At 35.5% G+C, this 19,495-nt stretch overlaps 2 protein-coding genes across 3 annotated transcripts in view; one reads left to right on the top strand and one right to left on the bottom strand.

The window, feature by feature from the left end:
- Positions 1–5,714, top strand: part of LOC100372927 (sorting nexin-27-like) — a 49,503-nt gene extending 43,789 nt beyond the window's left edge. For both annotated transcript variants that reach the window (XM_085492373.1, XM_085492372.1), the window contains one exon: positions 2,061–5,714. In XM_085492373.1, coding sequence (XP_085348499.1) covers positions 2,061–2,213 — 153 coding nt within the window. In that variant the 3' untranslated portion in view covers positions 2,214–5,714. The remainder of the gene's footprint in view (positions 1–2,060) is intronic.
- Positions 5,715–6,972: 1,258 nt separating this feature from the next.
- On the bottom strand, positions 6,973–15,573 carry LOC100371925 (iron-sulfur cluster assembly 1 homolog, mitochondrial-like). The gene is made up of 3 exons (XM_002736859.4): positions 15,463–15,573; positions 12,648–12,807; positions 6,973–10,068 (listed from the first exon to the last, which is right to left on the bottom strand). The coding sequence occupies exons 1-3, from the start codon at positions 15,544–15,546 to the stop codon at positions 9,920–9,922; spliced, it is 393 nt and encodes a 130-aa protein (XP_002736905.1). The 5' UTR covers positions 15,547–15,573; the 3' UTR covers positions 6,973–9,919.
- Positions 15,574–19,495: the final 3,922 nt, after the last annotated feature.

The following is a 19,495-nucleotide window of genomic DNA, read 5'->3' as shown; positions in this document are numbered from 1 at the left end:
ATATGGACAACGTCAATCTGGAACTACAGAAACCATAACCTGTATAATCTCTAAATATGGTAGCACTATGCCCTTATATGGACAATATCAATCTGGAACTACAGAAACCATAACCTTTATGATCTCTAAATATGGTAGCACTATGCCCTTATATGGACAATGTCAATCTAGAACTACAGAAACCATAACCTGTATAATCTCTAAATATGGTAGCACTATGCCTTTATATGGACATCGTCAATCTGGAACTACAGAAACCATAATCTGAATATTCTCTGAATATGGTAGTACTATGCCCTTATATGGACAATGTCAATATGGAACTACAGAAACCATAACCTGTATAATCTCTAAATATGGTAGTATTATGCCCTTATATGGACAATGTCAATCTGGAACTACTGAAACCATAACCTGTATAATCTCTAAATATGGTAGCACTATGCCTTTATATGGACATCATCAATCTGGAACTACAGAAACCATAATCTGAATATTCTCTAAATATGGTAGTATTATGCCCTTATATGGACAATGTCAATCTGGAACTACTGAAACCATAACCTGTATAATCTCTAAATATGGTAGCACTATGCCTTTATATGGTCATCGTCAATCTGGAACTACAGAAACCATAATCTCAATATTCTCTAAATATGGTAGTACTATGTCCTTATATGGACAATGTCAATCTGGAGCTACAGAAACCTTAACCTGTATAATCTCTAAATATGGCAGCACTATGCCTTTATATGGACATCGTCAATCTGGAACTAGAGAAACCAATGACCTGTGTAATCTCTAAATATGGTTGAACTATGCCCTTATATGGACATCGTCAATCTGGAACTAGAGAAACCAATGACCTGTATAATCTCTAAATATGGTTGCACTATGCCCTTATATGGACAATGTCAAACTGGAACTACAGAAACCTTAACCTGTATAATCTCTAAATATGGTAGCACTATGCCTTTATATGGACATCGTCAATCTGGAACTAGAAAAACCAATGACCTGTATAATCTCTAAATATGGTAGCACTATGCCTTTATATGGACACCGTCAATCTGGAACTAGAGAAACCAATGACCTGTGTAATCTCTAAATATGGTTGAACTATGCCCTTATATGGACATCGTCAATCTGGAACTAGAGAAACCAATGACCTGTATAACCTCTAAATATGGTAGCACTATGCCTTTATATGGACATCGTCAATCTGGAACTACAGAAACCTTAACCTGTATAATCTCTAAATATGGTAGCACTATGCCCTTGTATAGACAATGTCAAACTGGAACTACAGAAACCAATGACCTGTATAATCTCTAAATATGGTAGTACTATGCCCTTATATGGACATCGTCAATCTGGAACTAGAGAAACCAATGACCTGTATAATCTCTAAATATGGTAGTACTATGCCTTTATATGGACAATGTCAAACTGGAACTACAGAAACCTTAACCTGTATAATCTCTAAATATGGTAGCACTATGCCCTTATATGGACAATGTCAATCTGGAACTACAGAAACCTTAACCTGTATAATCTCTAAATATGGTAGCACTATGCCCTTATATGGACAATGTCAATCTGGAACTACAGAAACCTTAACCTGTATAATCTCTAAATATGGTAGCACTATGCCCTTATATGGACAATGTCAATCTGGAACTACAGAAACCTTAACCTGTATAATCTCTAAATATGGTAGCACTATGCCCTTATATGGACAATGTCAATCTGGAACTACAGAAACCTTAACCTGTATAATCTCTAAATATGGTAGTACTATGCCTTTACATGTATATGGACATCGTCAATCTGGAACTACAGAAACCATAACCTGTATAATCTCTAAATATGGTAGCACTAGGCCCTTGTATGGACAATGTATATATGGAAGAAACACCAGAAAGGCTGCATGATTTTCCTTATCAAATTTAACACGGTCCATGGCAACACAACATAATGCAGCATAATGCAATGTCAAAATACGAATACTGACATGTAATAAATATACTAAGTTATTTGCATAATGTTTGTTCAATCAGGAAGAGCTGGATGGTCCTCCATTTCAGACGTCAGATATTCAGGTAGAAGCGGACAAGGGAGAGATTGTGGCCTGGAATAATGTGATGTTTACAACAAAATCAACAGCACTAGAAGGACATATAGCAGGACGATTTGTTGATATGTCGGCATAGAAGCAGCCAAATCAGAATGCACAACTATACACTTTTTACTATTTTTTTTAAAATTGTGATTGCTTTCTTTAATTAGTTTTTTTTTTATGATTTATTTCAAGGGTGGGTATGTTTATTGTTGTTGGCCTTTACCTGTAGCAACTGTTTCAATATTTGCCTCTGTTGCATAGTGTAACTACACTCTATACAACTAAATGAGCTAATCAAAGATGAATTTACCAATCACTGATTCCAAAAATCTGCTGAATTAAATTATCAAATTGTAACATGAACATAGAACCTATTGCAGGTGAATCCACGAATCGTGGAATGAATCAGTATGAACTTTTTTATAGTGTTTTTTGCTTTAATTTCTCATACAAGGATTTCTTTTGTGATGTGTTCCTGTGATAGCTAGCCATCTATTCCTGGCTGCTTGTTTTTTTATATAATACAGAGACTTTTGTTTTGAAAATGTTTTAGCGCAAAAAGAAACGTTTTTTTAAAATTTTGTTGTGGACTGTGAGGGCGCTGCTCATTATTATGTTTCTTACATGTGAGGGCGCTTTACACTGGAATAAGTTGATGGAATATGTTATGATACTTGAGTTATTTTAAAATGAATGAAACTTTCTTAGTCAACTTTATTGCTTCCAAAATAACACCTAATTATCAAATCACGGCAGTCTCTACTGACAATACTGTTCACTCTATCTTTGAGTGTTTGTTGTCAGAAGTTTACATATGTTAAATTATTCGCTTGGTTTCAATTGGGAAACATTTGCTGATAAGTTGAACAAGTCAAATTACAATCGAACTCAATCTTTTACCAAAAATTCAATGAATTTACACTTAAAAATCAATGAACAGTATATTTGATGTAAGTATTTGAAGTCATGTTTTGCATTACACTAGTAAGTGATGTCAAACCAATAATTTTCTTATAGAATCCATGAAAAAAGCAAAGCATGTTTGTACCAAAGATTTCACTGGTTAATGGGTGGCTGACACAAACCTCCCTTAAACTGATGCCTCTGTAGACAGTGTAATAAATTTAGGGTCGTACCAATTAAATATGCAGGATCATTGGGTAAATATTGTAGAGAATACATGACAAGTTCCATCAACCTATTTCGTCCTTGTGTGTGTATGTGTGTGGGTATGTATGTGTTTTAAATATCACTAATAGCTGTATGGTCATGAATGACTACTTCGTTTTAGAAGCGTCTTATTCCACTCATACAATGTGTGCCTTAATTTTTAAACCATTGTTACAATAATACTGTAAATATGTGTGTAATAAGATTTATGACTTATTTTGGTCACGTGTGTATTTTATTGAAAAGAAACTGATGATCAGTTCTTATTTTAGCTTCTTGTACTGATGGGTGAAAAGTTTGCTATGTTGCAATCATTTGGTTATGTTGATTTGAAGCAATATGCGTTCGTTTCCATGGTACCTGAATTTGTAATACCCAGCTACTCTCTATTGTGAATTATTTTCAAAGCACATACCGTAAATGTCTCAGCAGTGGCTGGGATCTGTGCTCTTTAGAGTTGACCTCTAATACATTTGCACATAAGAAATGTTTTGTTTTTGTTGTTGCAATTATCACATGCGTAGTGTATTACTTGGACGTAATACAGGGCAGATAAAAAACAACAAAGTGACATCACATATTGTCATTGTCCATGCTGCCTGAAGGTTAGCCAGAGCTAATAATGGCAAGCTCGAGTGTGAGTTTTCAGTCGTAATAAAAAACAAACAAATCCAAGCAAATTGGAGCTAATATCTCGAATATGCAGATTCGCCACACAGCATATGTAAGGCATGAAATAGAACACTGTTGTGTCAACAAATTAGCATACGAGGCACATGCAATGACATATTTGTTTTCATTGTCCCTTCAGCAATAGATAGTCCCACTGTCTACACTCAGTGAGGTTAATATGAATGTGATAAATTTATAATCCCATGATATTTTTTCATAGAACACACTCGTGATTACCACCAGAGTAGCATTAATCCTCACATGAAATACAAATTGATACAATACTTTGCCGGTAATCCCTTGAAAGTCAACCTAATGAAACATATCAAGGGATTATATATGATTACCACTATGAATAAAAAGCATATGTTTTTCAGAGATTACATTTAATAACCAGCAAGTGCCTAAAATATCAGTTAAAAAGTAAATATTTTTTTGCATAACTGAGTGAAAATTTACTGTTTGCCCTTTTTTGCTGTTTAATGAATATTTATGAGCATGTTACATGAATATTCATATGCCTGTTCTCATGAATATTCATATGCCTGTTCTCATGAATATTCGTCAGCATGTTCTCATGAATATTCACAAGCATGAGTTTGGCTTTTTCCCTGTACAGCTTTGACGAGTAATAATAAATCTGGATTTATCTATGCAAATACCCATATGTATGGGTTTGTAAATTTTAAAATATATTTCTGAAAAGCTGATTTCTTTTCAGTGGTATCCAAATGAGTTGATTGTGTTTATTATATTGCTTTTTATAAGGAGAAACAGCCTATGGCAAAATTAATTTGTACAGTTTTACAAATCAGCCAGCTGAATTGACCTTTGACCTGTGTATAGTACGATTAAATCTAAATCCATCAAATTTATGCAACAGTTGAGTTGCAATCTGGGAAAGTTAGTGATGTCACAATTGATGTTTGAATTCTGTGTAAACATGTGTTGTATACATTGTGTGTGATATGGGTCCCACGTGACAGATACAACATTGTTTACATGAAGTACATGCAGCACAACAACTGGCAGTTCAAAGTCACTATGATTGCAGCCATGTTAGAAACCAGTAACACAGACTAGCTTCCATATATGATACACAACATTACATGGCTATTCTCAGTATCTCCAGTATGGTCACGTACAATTTTGTCGTACATTTTCACCTCCGTTTCCTGCATTGCTTCATGGGAAAAAATCATCAGAAAATGATGAAAACAAATATTTTTTGGCTAAATCACAAGACACGGAACAGCAGACATACTGGTAGCTTTGTTTGCATTATGACTGATTAGTGTTTTCCCTGCATTTCCCCATTCCAGGTTTTATTTCGTGTTGTAAAATAAAAATGTGTCAATCCAGGTGGTTGAGATTGAATCAAAGATATTTGAGATACTGAGAATTACTATGTGGCATCACTAGCATTATAGGGACATGTCATTTTACAAAAAAATTAAAATTTTAAGTCATGCTTTCTGTAGTACAGCTTTCAATATAAGCTAACACTATTTTTATAGACTAAGCAAACTGCCAATAACCACATTGGACTAAAAACTGTATGTGGTTGTCATCGTTTAGTTATTTTGAAAATATAATGACTATTGTGTATTAACCAAATAGTGTGCATATACATTATTAAACCAGTCTTACCAGTCATGGACGATGATTCTTATTATGTAATTATTTTACTTGTCTTTGGATTAACATCGTGTGAAGAAACGTGTGATTAAAACAGGAGTGTTCAAAAGTATATATCTGTTGTTTTTAATTGTTTATATCCTATAACATAAAGTGCTAAAATTGCACATCATATGTTTGTGTAAAATGTACGAGTCGAACAGGAAGCAGTGTGATGACTAGCACTTTAAAGGTACTGTAAAATGCTTTATTTTCGCTTGCAATTCATTTTTGCTATTTTCGCTGAAGGGGTGATTCAGTGAAAAGTAAAATCCAGCAAATAAGCCTTCCTATATTTTACATTCAATATGTCAAAAAACAGTGAAAATAAATTCTACACAAAACACCCCAAAAGTCTTTTCAGTGAAAATTAATTTTAGCTAAAATAAAATATTTCAGTACACACAAATTTACTGTGAAAATATGCATAAGTTGTTTGGTAGTCTTGTGCCCAACGATCATTGACTTGGCGACACCAACCTTTTTGCTTGCCCATAATGTTAATGAAGGGCGAGGTATAGCAGAAACTTTGTTGTTCAGTTGTTGATAATTACGCATGCATCTGGATAACTTGAGTAATTTTAATCCAAACAATGGTTTGGTGAATTTTGTAATAACAATTTTTCATTTCCTTATTCAACCATTATTCTCACATATTAGCCATCATGTGTGCTTACATTGACCTTCTCAAGTTTATTCATTTTATGATTTTGGATTAGCTCTTGATGAAATGGAAAAAAAACATACAAAAGACAAGATATGTCATATTTTCAAAGAAGGCCAACAAACTGTAAGGTAACCAGAGTTTAACTGTTTTCCATCCAAAGACGAGTATACTTTATGACCACAGGTAACTAGACATTCTAGACTTAATGGTTGCTAAGTAATAGAACATGTCAGTTTTGAATGGAAATGGTAACAATATGATACAAGCATTTCAAGTACAATATTTGTTTTAGACAACTTAACAGCACAATTAATGAAAAATATTTTTGCCCGATACCATGACACACACAAAATGGGTTTTGTTGGGCGAGACTATTAGACACATGCTTCTGTATTTCTTGAGGTCATAATTTCCTGAACGGTAGCCACCAAAATCACTGAATCATGTTGCAAGTATAACCAGATTAGTGGCTAGATGTAGTTGTTCCGACACTTGGATGTCAGGGCAAAAGTGGTAGTCTGACACTATACGATTGGGACCACATCACTTGCTGTGCCAGTGGGTGCACAAAATAATAAGACTGACGTCTTGTTCATCACATTTTAAACAGGCGTGAAATTATCTTATTTGTTTTGGTTAGATTAAATAATACCAATTCAAACTATTACAACTTAAAACAATTTATTCAACTTTCCATTCAATTTTTTGCAAATAATGTCATTTAGATTTCAAAGCTCGTATATATTTACCAATACAATGAACATATAAACATAACATACAGTATCCTTTACAAAATACATAGAAAATGAGACTAAGTCAGCTATGCCAAAAATGACCTATTTAGGGCCACATATACTGTTGAATATTTTATTTTAGCTGGAATTTATTTTCACTGAATAGACTTTTTCATTTTCACTGATTTTTAAAGAGTGAAAAGTAAAATATATAAAAAAAAAAAAAAAAGTATATTCGCTGGATTTTATTTTTACTGAATCATTGCTTCAGCGAAAATTTATTCCAAACGAAAGTAAAGTATTCTACAGTATATTGTAAGGCTTATTATGCAAAACAATGAATATTCATTCTTTGAACGTGTTAATAAATAAAGTACTTTGCTACTATATGTGAGGTTTTATTTTCGCTGATAAACAAAATCTGCAAATATAAACACAAGCGAACATGTAAAATTACAATATAACTCATTGTTTTACTGAAAAATCTGAGAATTTGATCAAGACACTGAAAAACAACATGTGTACATAGAATGTTCCCTTCGCATTCAAGTCATAAAGTAACATGGAATTTATTTATAAATTACTGTAAAATAATTTTTTTGAGTGGCTACAAGACTCTTCACTATGAACATTACTTTATGTTACAGTGGGTGGCACCAATCGCATTTCATCATATCCAGGTCTCAAAAAAAAGTACCTACTATTTTCCAAATTGACTAGAATTAAAAAACTTTTAAATTTGGTATGACCACAGTACTGTCTTGGTGGCTACTTTGCGAAACTCTTGGCAAAGCTTTATGAATACATTATGTGTCACAAGTTTCTGGACATCAATGCTAATGAGGACACTCAGAATGATACATGCCACAAGTGCCTAGACATCACTGCTACTGAGATCACTCAAAATGCCACAAGTGCCTTGACATCATTGCTAATGAGGTCACGCAAAATGATACATTGATACTGCCATAAGTGCCTAGACATCACTGCTACTGAGGTCACTCAGAATGATACATTGATACCTGCCACAAGTGCCTAGACATCACTGCTACTGAGGTCACTCAGAATGATACATTGATACCTGCCACAGGTGCCTAGACATCACTGCTACTGAGGTCACTCAGAATGATACATTGATACCTGCCACAAGTGCCTAGACATCACTGCTAATGAGGTCACTCAGAATGATACATTGATACCTGCCACAAGTGCCTAGACATCACTGCTACTGAGGTCACTCAGAATGATACATTGATACCTGCCACAAGTGCCTAGACATCACTGCTAATGAGGTCACTCAGAATGATACATTGATACCTGCCACAAGTGCCTAGACATCACTGCTACTGAGGTCACTCAGAATGATACATTGATACCTGCCACAAGTGCCTAGACATCTACTTGGTACCTAGACTACAGTGATTTCTGGATGATTTCAAATCATCATTACTCATCACAATCTTGACCATTCAGAGATCCTAAATGTGACAGTATACCCCGGTAGATACAGTAGCATTATCTACGATGCATGTCAGTGCGTTCACACTCTGCTACCCTAACATACCGGGTATAACACACTGGGTGATTTAACAAAGATAAAAAAAAAATGAAGACTATCGGTACATTTCAAAACATGACTTACATAATCAGCTACCGGAAAGTATGAACTATAAAATACCTCGCGTAATACCCTGCCATATTCCGCATATCTACATTTTCCACATAGAAGCATATCAACAGTTTACTTGTGAGAGACAAGTTATCACGAATTGTAGCGATTTCCCTATGGCCCTAACGACAAATGAAGTTGCAGTGGCATTCATAAAATTTTTCCTCACAACCATTTTTTTTATTCAGTGCACAGGCTTCAGCTAATCAAAGGTAACATATGCTCATTTCAGCTTTTATTCTGACATATACTCAATGATCTAGATCTGGAAAGGCTCCTAAATTGTAAACTGATGGCTACAGATTGTTACAAAATATTAAAATTCTGAAACAAAAATGAGATAAGTGAAAATATAAAAACAAGATGCTGACAATGTTGTGTTGCAACTCAGGGAATTATAATTGACAGCCATACTTTGTAAATAAGTGTGTTGGTAATGCTAGTAAACTTCTTATGTTTTATTCTATCACCTTTTTCTAAATTATTCTCTGCGACTTGTACAACAATTGTAACATAGCCTATCTCCAAGGTCTATGACTATACAGGCGTATGTACATGCCATTTCTCAATTACAAACGATCACCAAAATATAACTTTTTACAATGATGAATTCACAAATTATTGCTTACATGAAAACAAGTATGGGTATGCCAGGGTGACACTAGTTTTTAATTACCGGTAGATACAATGGAAGGTTCTCTTCCATAATATGTTGTGCACATGTGCAGTAAAATTTGAATTCAGATCTAACTGCCTTAACCCTCTGAACGCCAAGGTGACTTGAGTAAATCTTTTCAAATTTTTTCAAGAAATTGATCAAGATCTGCAATGAATGGCTACGATTAACAAAGAAAATACACAGAAATGTACAAAATGGTGCACCAAGATTTTAGTGGAGAAAGATGTGGCGATCAAAGGGTTAGGGGGTACCATTTACTCCATGACTACAACAATATAAGTGAACTAAACAGTGACGTACTCATTTGCATGTCCTAATAAATTAATCTCACAACATGCATAATTTTAATCAATCAAAATGTATACTCAGAAATGTAAATACAGCGTTCTGATCAACAAACCCTGCGTTCCAAAATTGAATCTTTTTCGATGTATTCAAGATTCTTCATTGTGTATTCAAGATTTCTTGTGGTGTACTCAAGATTCCTTGATTCCTCTATGACAACACCACTGTCTATAGTCACAATAATCTAGACATTAAAACTCTCTCCACATCCGCACGTTCCTTTGATGTTTGGATTTGTAAATACAAATTCTGAGCTCAGTTTATTTTCAACAAAGTCCATCTCGGTTCCTAGTAATGTTAGCTGGGCCTTGGAATCAATGTACACCTTAGCACCTGAAATAAGAAAAATAACAAATTCCTTTTATTATTATTACAAGTTAAGGAAGTGGTTGTCAATGAAAACCTGCAATATATGCTATGTTTAGGTTACGACTAACAAGATCTTGGCACGAGCTGAAATTTTATAATCCTTTGCGTTTACAGAGGGATAACGACAATTGCGTTTATGTTAGTCAGGACCCACGCCTTCATTCTTCGATCTGTTATTTGAAGGTTCCGAGTCTCGGCACTGAACACCACTATGAATTATTTATCTTAATTTATTTAATTACCTTGACCTTATTGTTAAAGAGATATGGTATCAACAGCAACAAAGTACATAAGAGCGAATCAAACTCACAGATTGAACAAACACATACAAAAATATTTTGCAAAGGGTTAAGAATAAAATAGAATTTTTCAATATTATTATTATTATTAATTGAAATAACTATAAAGTGATGAGATTTTCTGGAATAGTTTTTCTTTAATTAATCTCTGTATTTTACATTCAGTCACAGAATAATATCCAGATTCCACCTTGATATGTTGTACACAGTGGACATTTTCTATAACATACAAGTAGTTTAGGCATCTTATATTTCATATATTCTATGCTAAGTTTATGTGTATTGATGTTTTGTTTTTTTTGTTATTGTGATGACATTTACATAGTGACTAGATTTTTTTGATGTTGCGAATATTTCTGAAGAATTTGAGTTTGCTATCAGACTCTTTCAAATCTATTATTTTCAATATTTTTGTAGTACCGGTAAGTCTTATTAAAAGTGATAAGAAATTTATTAAAATTGTTTTCCATATTGTCTGCCTAACTTTATAAGTGAGTAATCCAAGCCTAAATTGTATTTTTATATATTTTATGAATTATAAGGAGATGACCTAGCCCCAGCTTGGAAGTAATATTGGATGGTTTACAACAGATAACTTTATGCAGTGTTCTCCACGAGGGGTTTAAGAGGGGCGCAGTTCCCCTCTTTAATTTATTTGCGCCCCTCTTCAATTTGTAGCGCCCCTCTATTTATCTTCAGCGCCCTCCTATGTTTTCGGTGGACAGCTGTTTTACCAGTCCCGGAAGATATCCCGACGACGTTATTAAGAGACCTTTGGCTGGTCCCCGCCTCTACGCGGGTCACGTGATCTGACGCACAGTTCAGCGAATGAGAGACCTCTTATTAATTGACAGGCGATAAAACAAAGAACTAAGAGATAGGTAGTGGCATAGGTGACAACTAGGACAATGGATTGGGTGTCTGGGGAAACACTGGCTGAATAAATTAATAAAAAACAATGGCTAGAAGCGTGAAGTGATTGTCACAAGCATTGCGTTAATCACGCAATGGGAGAGTCAAAACAAGTTTGTTCATCATTCCTGAATTAGCTAAGATACTTAAGAACAGAAGAACCAACAACAATTTATTGGTCAAATTGCTTGTTACTTGCCTTTTATTGGCGAAAAGTAAAAAAAATCATCAAAAGAATCGCCAAAACAAAACGTACGGTAAACACTGAAACAACATGGATGACATGGTATCTGATTTGACCTTTGTCCTCAGTACCCATAACGCAATCAATATAATGATCAATTTATTTACAGTCATCGGATTCAATTTTTTCTTTTTTCTTTTAAATGGTAATTTTGTTATGTGAAAATATTTTTCTTCTTATTACTTGAGTTTTTCAACTATTACAATATGTCAGAGCATTTATAAAACTTATGAAAATGAAAATACTTGAAAGAAATTTAAAAGTAATGAATGAAAGGCTAGAATTTCACAACTTGTCCCATTACAGAGAATAAAATGGATATTCTTCATCTGTCATCAAGTGGTTTAATTTATTCATCAAAATAATTCAAGAACATTAATATAGTACTTGTACACAGTATTTGAGGTTAATGTAAATACATGTATAAAAGTGCTATGAATTGTCTTTGAAATGTTTGATTGGTATGCTAATTATATGCAAATTAGATATGCTAATTATATGCAAATTAGCACCCCTCTTTAAATTTTATTTGTGGAGAACACTGCTTATGTCTTTGGCAAAAGTGGAAGATATTGTGTTTTATCAATACTGCTTGTATCACAACTTTCAAAAGCCCCTAAAATTTCAGTGAAGTAAATTAAAACTGGCAGAATAAACATGTCATAGACTGTAGAAGAGATTCTAGTGTTGTAGTTAAGTTAAAATTTTTGTATTACAAAAAGGCCATCTGTAATTGTATGTAATTACTGTCATCTCTATCTAAAGAATGCCACCATGCATGGTATATTGTTCTTGTTGAGTTAATATGGAGTATCGGTACTGTAAAATACTTTATTTTACCTGGAATTAATTTTTGCTGAAAAGACTTTTTGGGTATTTTGTATGGTATTATTTTCACTGACAAGTTAAATGTAAAATATTAGAAAAAAGTATATTCGTTGGTTTTTATTTTCATCAAATCATTCCTTTAGTGAAAATAGCGAAAATTTATTCCTAGCGAAAATAAAGTATATTACAGTGACTGAAAATCCATCTTTTGCATCTTTAGTTGATTTGTGTCTGGGAGAATTATGATTTCTCAAACTCACCATTTTGGATAACTTCCTCATCAAATTTCTGTTTCTCATATGCATAGTCCAGTGTATATGAGAGTCCATTGCAACCTCTTGTTTTAACTCCAATTCGTACACCAAGTACTTGGGGTTTATCAGCCATCAGTGTCTTGATTTTAGTAGCCGCTGACTCTGTCTACGATAGAAATCAGTGAATATTTAATGAGAAATGCAAATAGAATGAGATTCAAGATAATACTGTGCTGTAAGCAACGCAGATATGGTATATATACCAATACACAGTTCTGTATAGTCTTGGATACAATATGCATGCAGTACATCCAGATTCTGTGCTTTGATTCATTGGTCAATCTGCAGTCACATAGAGGTACTCAACCAATCAACAATTTGCTGAAGACTTGCACTAAAGTGGTGTTCTCACTAGACGAAATAAGCCGTTGTCACAACGCCTTTTATTTGAGAACCTTGTTAAAATGTGTGTGTGAACAGAATACGCCGTTGTGGCGTCGCTTTTTCGACACTGTCGTAAAAGGGGTGGACCAGATTCTAAACGTCGTTGTCACACCGGCTCTTGCACAATGGAATGTTCTGTGTGAACACAATACGACGGCCAAATGCCCTCAACCGCCGACTTCTGAAAATGACTGACATCTTTTTTGAAAACAGGAAACAGTTCAATTAGATGACCATGTATAATAATATATTTGTAACTAAACATGTCTACATCTAAATCAGAGTGTTAGAACAGTAAAATAGGTCAGTAACTAAATACCATGGACACTTGACACAGGGAATCTAAAAATACAATTGTGCTGATACAAAATCATGTAATAATCACATGTAATTACATTTTTGTAACGTGCTAGCAGTTTATTTTAATTAACTTTTAATTTTACCTCATTTGAATTTTATGGGTTTTGCATTTTTTTGTATTTATGTTCCTTACCATACAAAAACTCTCTGAAGTCACGAAGTGAACACAATAAGAGACGACTGATGTTGACATATACAAGGCAAAAACAACCACTGTAAAGCACAGCCATTTACACCATGAAAAACACAGACATCTAAACTACAATATCACCAAAGGTATGAAATCAGAAACATGTGGAGTTGCAGTTGTGATATTTGACAAACAATTTTCACTAAAAAAAAGATGAGGGAATTGACATATCTATTCACACAGTCGATCGACAGAGTTAGTATTCACAATCTCCGATCACGTAGAAAGTCGGGGAACAAATGACGATCACACATGTGATAATCATGATAATTAGTGCGCATAATATTTTTTGCTGAATCAAAAAAAAAAAAAACTTGTTTCTTGGGGTATCTACTACATGTACATCCATGCTTGGAGAATAGACTCTCATATAGTTCAAACAGATAAGCAAAACAAAAGAGTGGTCAGTAAAAACAAAAGGTTTTTAATCTATGCTCCTATGTGAACAAGGCGCTGTTATCAACAGTTTTTTTGGTTTGCATAAAGTCCAGATGTGTAAATAAATCTTTAATGAAAACACCAAATAAACCGTTGACAACAGAGCCTTGGTTACGTAATCATGGAGCTCCAAGGTGATATCAAAGACAATAGTTGCATTCACGCACAGCTCCTTAGCACGGGCTAAGAGGTCAAATTCCTTAGCCCGTGCTAAGAAAACGTGCGTGAGCGCTTAGCACGGGCTAAGGAATGCTAAGTACGGGTTAAATCTGATCCGAATTTAAGAAGTGGTCTAGACCCTCAGCATGGGCTAACGAAGTGTGCGCGAACGCTTAGCCCAGGGCTAAGCGCCCTCTGCAGCGACCTTTGGGTGTGAACATTATGCACGTGATCAAATATATCCAACTTTCTCATTCCCAAAATGGCAACCGAGCTCAGTGTACACGCTTCCACACTGATCAGGTCATTGTAGTAGAGCGTACAGCAGCTCCAATCGTAGACAAAATAAATTTGTTTCGCTGTCCACGACATGCATTAATAAAACGAAACATGTCAGCAGCAGAAATTGGCTGGTTCCCGCCTCAAGTGTCATGGCGTACCAATGTTCCTACCTGCCATTCGCAAAGGATGCCTGGAACCAGCAAACAACAGAAATAGAACCTCGTGTCATCCATTTTTCGTTTTGTAAATAGCGGCTTGCCAAAGGTCATCAACAGATGGCGCCCCTTAGCCCGTGCTAACGACTGGTCCTCCCTGTGCATGGACGCAATTGGGTCTAGCCGAAATGTAAATATGCTAGATAAGCCTAAATCAGCTTAAATCTTAGCTCGTACTTTGTGTAACGTGAACACAACTAATGCTTCTCCATGATAAGAGTTGAGAGGATAGAAGGAAGAATGAAAAAGATTTTTTTTATCAAATTTGCAATCAAAGTTATTCCATTTCTCTATGCTAGGATATCATATTTGTAGCCTAAAATTTACACGTTGGTACAATGCACAGAGGTGGGTTTTCTATTTTTTGATCCATAATAACCCGTTCTCACATCACAACACAGATTATAAATAAATGTAAAGGGAGACTATGGAACAATTTGTACGAAGAGGAAGTTGAGTGACGTCATGAGTGGACAGTCGTATCCAAAATCGATTTGCCCTATTGGTCGGTGTATACCGTTATGTGGTAACGTTTTGTCACCATTCAGGCAGTGAATTGGGGCGAATTGACTGAATTTGATGATGTACGTTCCAGACACAGACAGGTCAACGAACTCGGCGGTTCGACTTCATGACGAATTTCACCGATCACAGTTAAAAGCACAATTTAGCAATATATAAGTTGAATCACGTCACATCCTGGGCTTGAACTAATCCGAGATTTGTCACTTACCAGGTTTAATGCAGCTCTGCTAGGAATAAGTCGTCTTTTTCCAGTAGCGGCTCGCACGGACGCTCTTATGACCGGCGCAGCCATTTTTAAAATCTTGTTTTTAAAACATCGCCCTCTGCCGTCACTAAAAACCACATTCCGCTTCGAACGTCTTATGCGCAAAGGCTCATGGGACAAGGAGAGACCTACAGGGCTCATACCACTAATTGAATTTCCATAGACGACAATGTTAACATATGACGAGATTGCTATATGAAAATGACGAAGAAAGTTGAAAATATGGCTCAAAAATGGGAAATCAACATGCCAGTAATCAACCATATGAAAAAAACTAACATGTTGGCCAGCTCAAACTCTTGCAAATCTCAGGTAAACAAGACACACTGTATTTGGATTGCACCAAGAGAAATCACTGGAAAAACACCAATATTAGAACATCCATTAACACACAGAATAAACCCACAGGTACACAGCCGCTAAGTAGTAAACAAAAGACCACATGTTGGTCTCACCTCTGACCCAGGTGATTACGCCCTCAAACAGGGAGCATCTGAGAAAAATAATATTTAAAAAATTTCATTGGTTCTTGCTAGGCATTTAAATTGCTACGAGCAGCCATTGGTTAATTAGTGGCATGAGACCTACACATAATACGTATTCTAGTGTGCAAAGAAATGCGGTCACTGACTATTTTTTTACATAGACGTAATATTAATGTATGTGGATTACAGAGCATGTAGGACTCTACAGGGAAAAGTATAAGAACAAAATATTTTCGATTTTTTTTAAACTCGGGGGAGGGGGTGTACGAACGTATAAAAAATACAGAAAAATAAATAAGTAGTCAGTATAATATTTAATTCCAACACTGTAAGAAAGCTGGCCTCACTATTCCATAAACTAGACAATATACCGTTGTTGGACAAGAAAAACACGATCTCTAAATTTAAATACAACGTTTCTGCAAAAAATGATTCACAACAAAGACAGGGCACTATAGTCATGTGGGTAGCCGACAAATCTACGGATAAGAAACCTTCAAGGCAATACGAATCGTTTTGTTAAAAAAGTTAAGAACAACATATATTTCAAAAGTAAGTTTTAAGCAGAAGACAATTAAAGGGCTGTAGCCGACGCGCCACGCATGCGCGAGATATATGGGTCTCATACAAACAAAGATGGCGACTTTGACTGTTGCGCAGATCAAGGAGTACAAACTGAGCCGCTACAAAGCTTTAATTGGGTATTTTTTAGGTGATTGGAAGGTATCGAAGTAAAAGAAGGTACGGTATCAACGGCGGTAATTTGTGCAAGTCACGCCCATATATAACCTCATACTCGTGATTTCCATTAGGAAAGTGCAATGGATTGTGGGAAAATCAATGTTTATCAACACAAATGTCGCCCATGCGCAGCTCGACGACCAGCGCCCTTTAACTTACAATTTTCTAAGAAGTAGGTTAGTTCTAATACGAAACAATAAAGTGGCATTTTGGGCATTAGCCCGAGCTAAGCGATCCAGATTGTGTTTTTAATTTTTTATTTATAATTCGGTCTTCGTCCGTCCGTCTGTGCGTCCGTCCGTCTGGAGTCATATTTCAGAATCCTTTGGACCAATTCCGTTCATTCTTTGCATGTGTCTAGTACTTTATGTGGGACATATGCACATCCAGTGGTTTAGCGATTCGATTCAAAATGTCCGACTGGCAGCCATCTTGTTGTTGTTTTTAAATGTCGTATTTTGGACATGCTTTGTCAGTTTTCATTCAAACTTGGTACATACTAGTAAATTATACATATGATACATGTCCATGACAATTTCTTTCGCAATTGGATCAAAGATGGCCGACTGGCAGGCATCTTGTTCTTTTAAAATGCTTTGTCAGTTTTCATTCAAATCTGGCACATACTTTATACATGTTAGGATACTTGTCCATGACAATTTGTTTCAAAATCGGATCAAGGATGGCCGATTGACAGCCATCTGACTTTTTGTTTTGGCCTTATTACTATATTTCCAAGATTTGTGTACATTTTTATTCGTATTTGGCACATACATCATACATGTCAGTTTGTTTCATAATCAGATCAAAGATGGCCGAATAACGGCTATTTTTATTTTATATTACTATATCTCTGTCACCCATGTATCATTTCCATTGATATTTAGCATGTCATAAATGGACGTTTTACACTAATAAACTGATGAACTATGCCACCTGCGGGGAGAGTTCTTTTAATTTTATGATGTAGATGGGCAAGTGTAATTCACAGACAGATCACCATTGTTTGACACCCCCTGCCATGTGAATTTAAATTAGAGGCATGATAAACGTTAAATTGTATTCAACACATTATTTTGAACTGCAAATTTGAGGACACTGCTTTCACCATATTATTTAACACAAGAGCGCGCTTGACTTGTACAAAGGGTCTATTAGCCACTTTAGTCCGGAACTAACAATACAATTACAAAGAGTTGCAATTGCTGTATTCCCTATCCCAGAATCTCAAATTCGATCATTACACATATGTTAACATTGTAAGCCCCATGTAAAGATTTATTGTAGGGCATCATGGCAACATGCATTCATATTCATGAGATGTATGGTAATGTAATTTTAGTGCCTCATTCCCATCCTCAGACTTGCATTTTATCAAACATACTCTAAACAATTTTAGCAAAAGCAATAACATAGACATGCACCTCAATTTGTTTTACTTTCACATGTGATCTATGTTTTCTTTGCCATGTCTTAAACTGGAGGGGTCGTCACGCAACACGTGGTCGAATTTGATGTAAATAAACAATCTGTTGCATTTGCCACTTGGGATTTAAGTTTCAAGGACACGCTCGCGACACCCCCCCCCCCGCGCTTTAATATGACGAGCACACAGAGAACTTTTAACGGGAACTGCGTCATTTTCAATGACTTGTTTTTTGCACTTTGCGCATGTTCCGTCATAAATCAAATTTGGCCCTCTAGCGGCCATGACGTCAAAATGGCCGAGATGTCTGTAAGCAAAGTCGTTCAAATCTCTTTGCCGCGGATTCTTTCCAAACATTTTTCAGCTGTACACGATTGAATGTATTCTGAATAGCTCATGATGTTAGAAATACTTTGTTCGGGTCGGGAATCAGGGATTATTAAGAATGCAAACTACGTTAAAGTGGGGGAGTCGTTACCTGTGCATGCGTCAGATAGTCATAGCGTGTCATTGTTTACAAACAAGCGTCTATCCATGAACCTTTGCGTTTTTAGCGTGTGTTGTTATCGTCGCTTGGGACTCGCGCGTGCGCAGGTGACGACCCTCCCGCTTTAAAGTTAGCTTCAAAACGTGGTGACAATATGGAGGTAAGCCAAACTAAAAACATCCATTACCACTGAAAATTAAAAAGGTACAAACAGTTTGTAGTATAGTAATGTGTTATAACTGAAATTGAGAATCATGATATGTAAGCTTGTGAGTAACACATAATATAAATATCAGTCTTACGTTGTCACCGTCTAAAATACAACTACAACAAAAAACAGTATTTTTTTATTGTTGGACGACCAGCATAATGACAAGCATATTACGAGATACCAATTGACCAAGCCCACTTCATTGTCTGTTATTGTCACAGCTTCGATTAAAATGTTTTCAGTTTCAATGAAGCAGCCGAGGGGTTATTCGAGTTCATATGAACGAATCACACGCAAATCTCAAACACTTGTATTCAGTGTCATTAACCTTGCAAATTCGTATCTACAGATCTGTGCTGCCGACAATAAGTTACTCCAGGCATGCCATTTACTTTTGGTTTAGTTACTACCGTAGTTCACCTTGTTATCAACATTGTCGTCATTCACGTGCGCCAGCTCTGAAGAGTACCTCTCAATTAGTAAGTGAATAGACGACATTATCCTGTCTCAGTCTCAAATTGTTATTATTGGCGAAGATCTCATACGTTTAAATGTGCAATAGTGGTTGAAACATGCCATTTTCAATACTGTTATTTGATGCAGTATGTTGATGAATACATTGGATT

Source organism: Saccoglossus kowalevskii, chromosome 17 (genome assembly GCF_978046115.1).
Source record: "Saccoglossus kowalevskii chromosome 17, keSacKowa6.1, whole genome shotgun sequence".
NCBI classification, from domain to species: Eukaryota; Metazoa; Hemichordata; class Enteropneusta; family Harrimaniidae; genus Saccoglossus; species Saccoglossus kowalevskii.
Note: the sequence above shows the minus strand (reverse complement) of the source record. Positions and strands in the feature narration are given on the sequence as shown.

Excerpts from the sequence above, each read along its gene's own strand:
- LOC100371925 (XM_002736859.4), bottom strand. The coding sequence starts at position 15,546 with ATGGCTGCGCCGGTCATAAGAGCGTCCGTGCGAGCCGCTACTGGAAAA. Across the intron at positions 12,808-15,462 it reads GCAGAGCTGCATTAAACCTG|ACAGAGTCAGCGGCTACTAA; the intron begins GTAAGTGACAAA and ends TTTCTATCGTAG. Across the intron at positions 10,069-12,647 it reads TGAGGAAGTTATCCAAAATG|GTGCTAAGGTGTACATTGAT; the intron begins GTGAGTTTGAGA and ends TTCTTATTTCAG.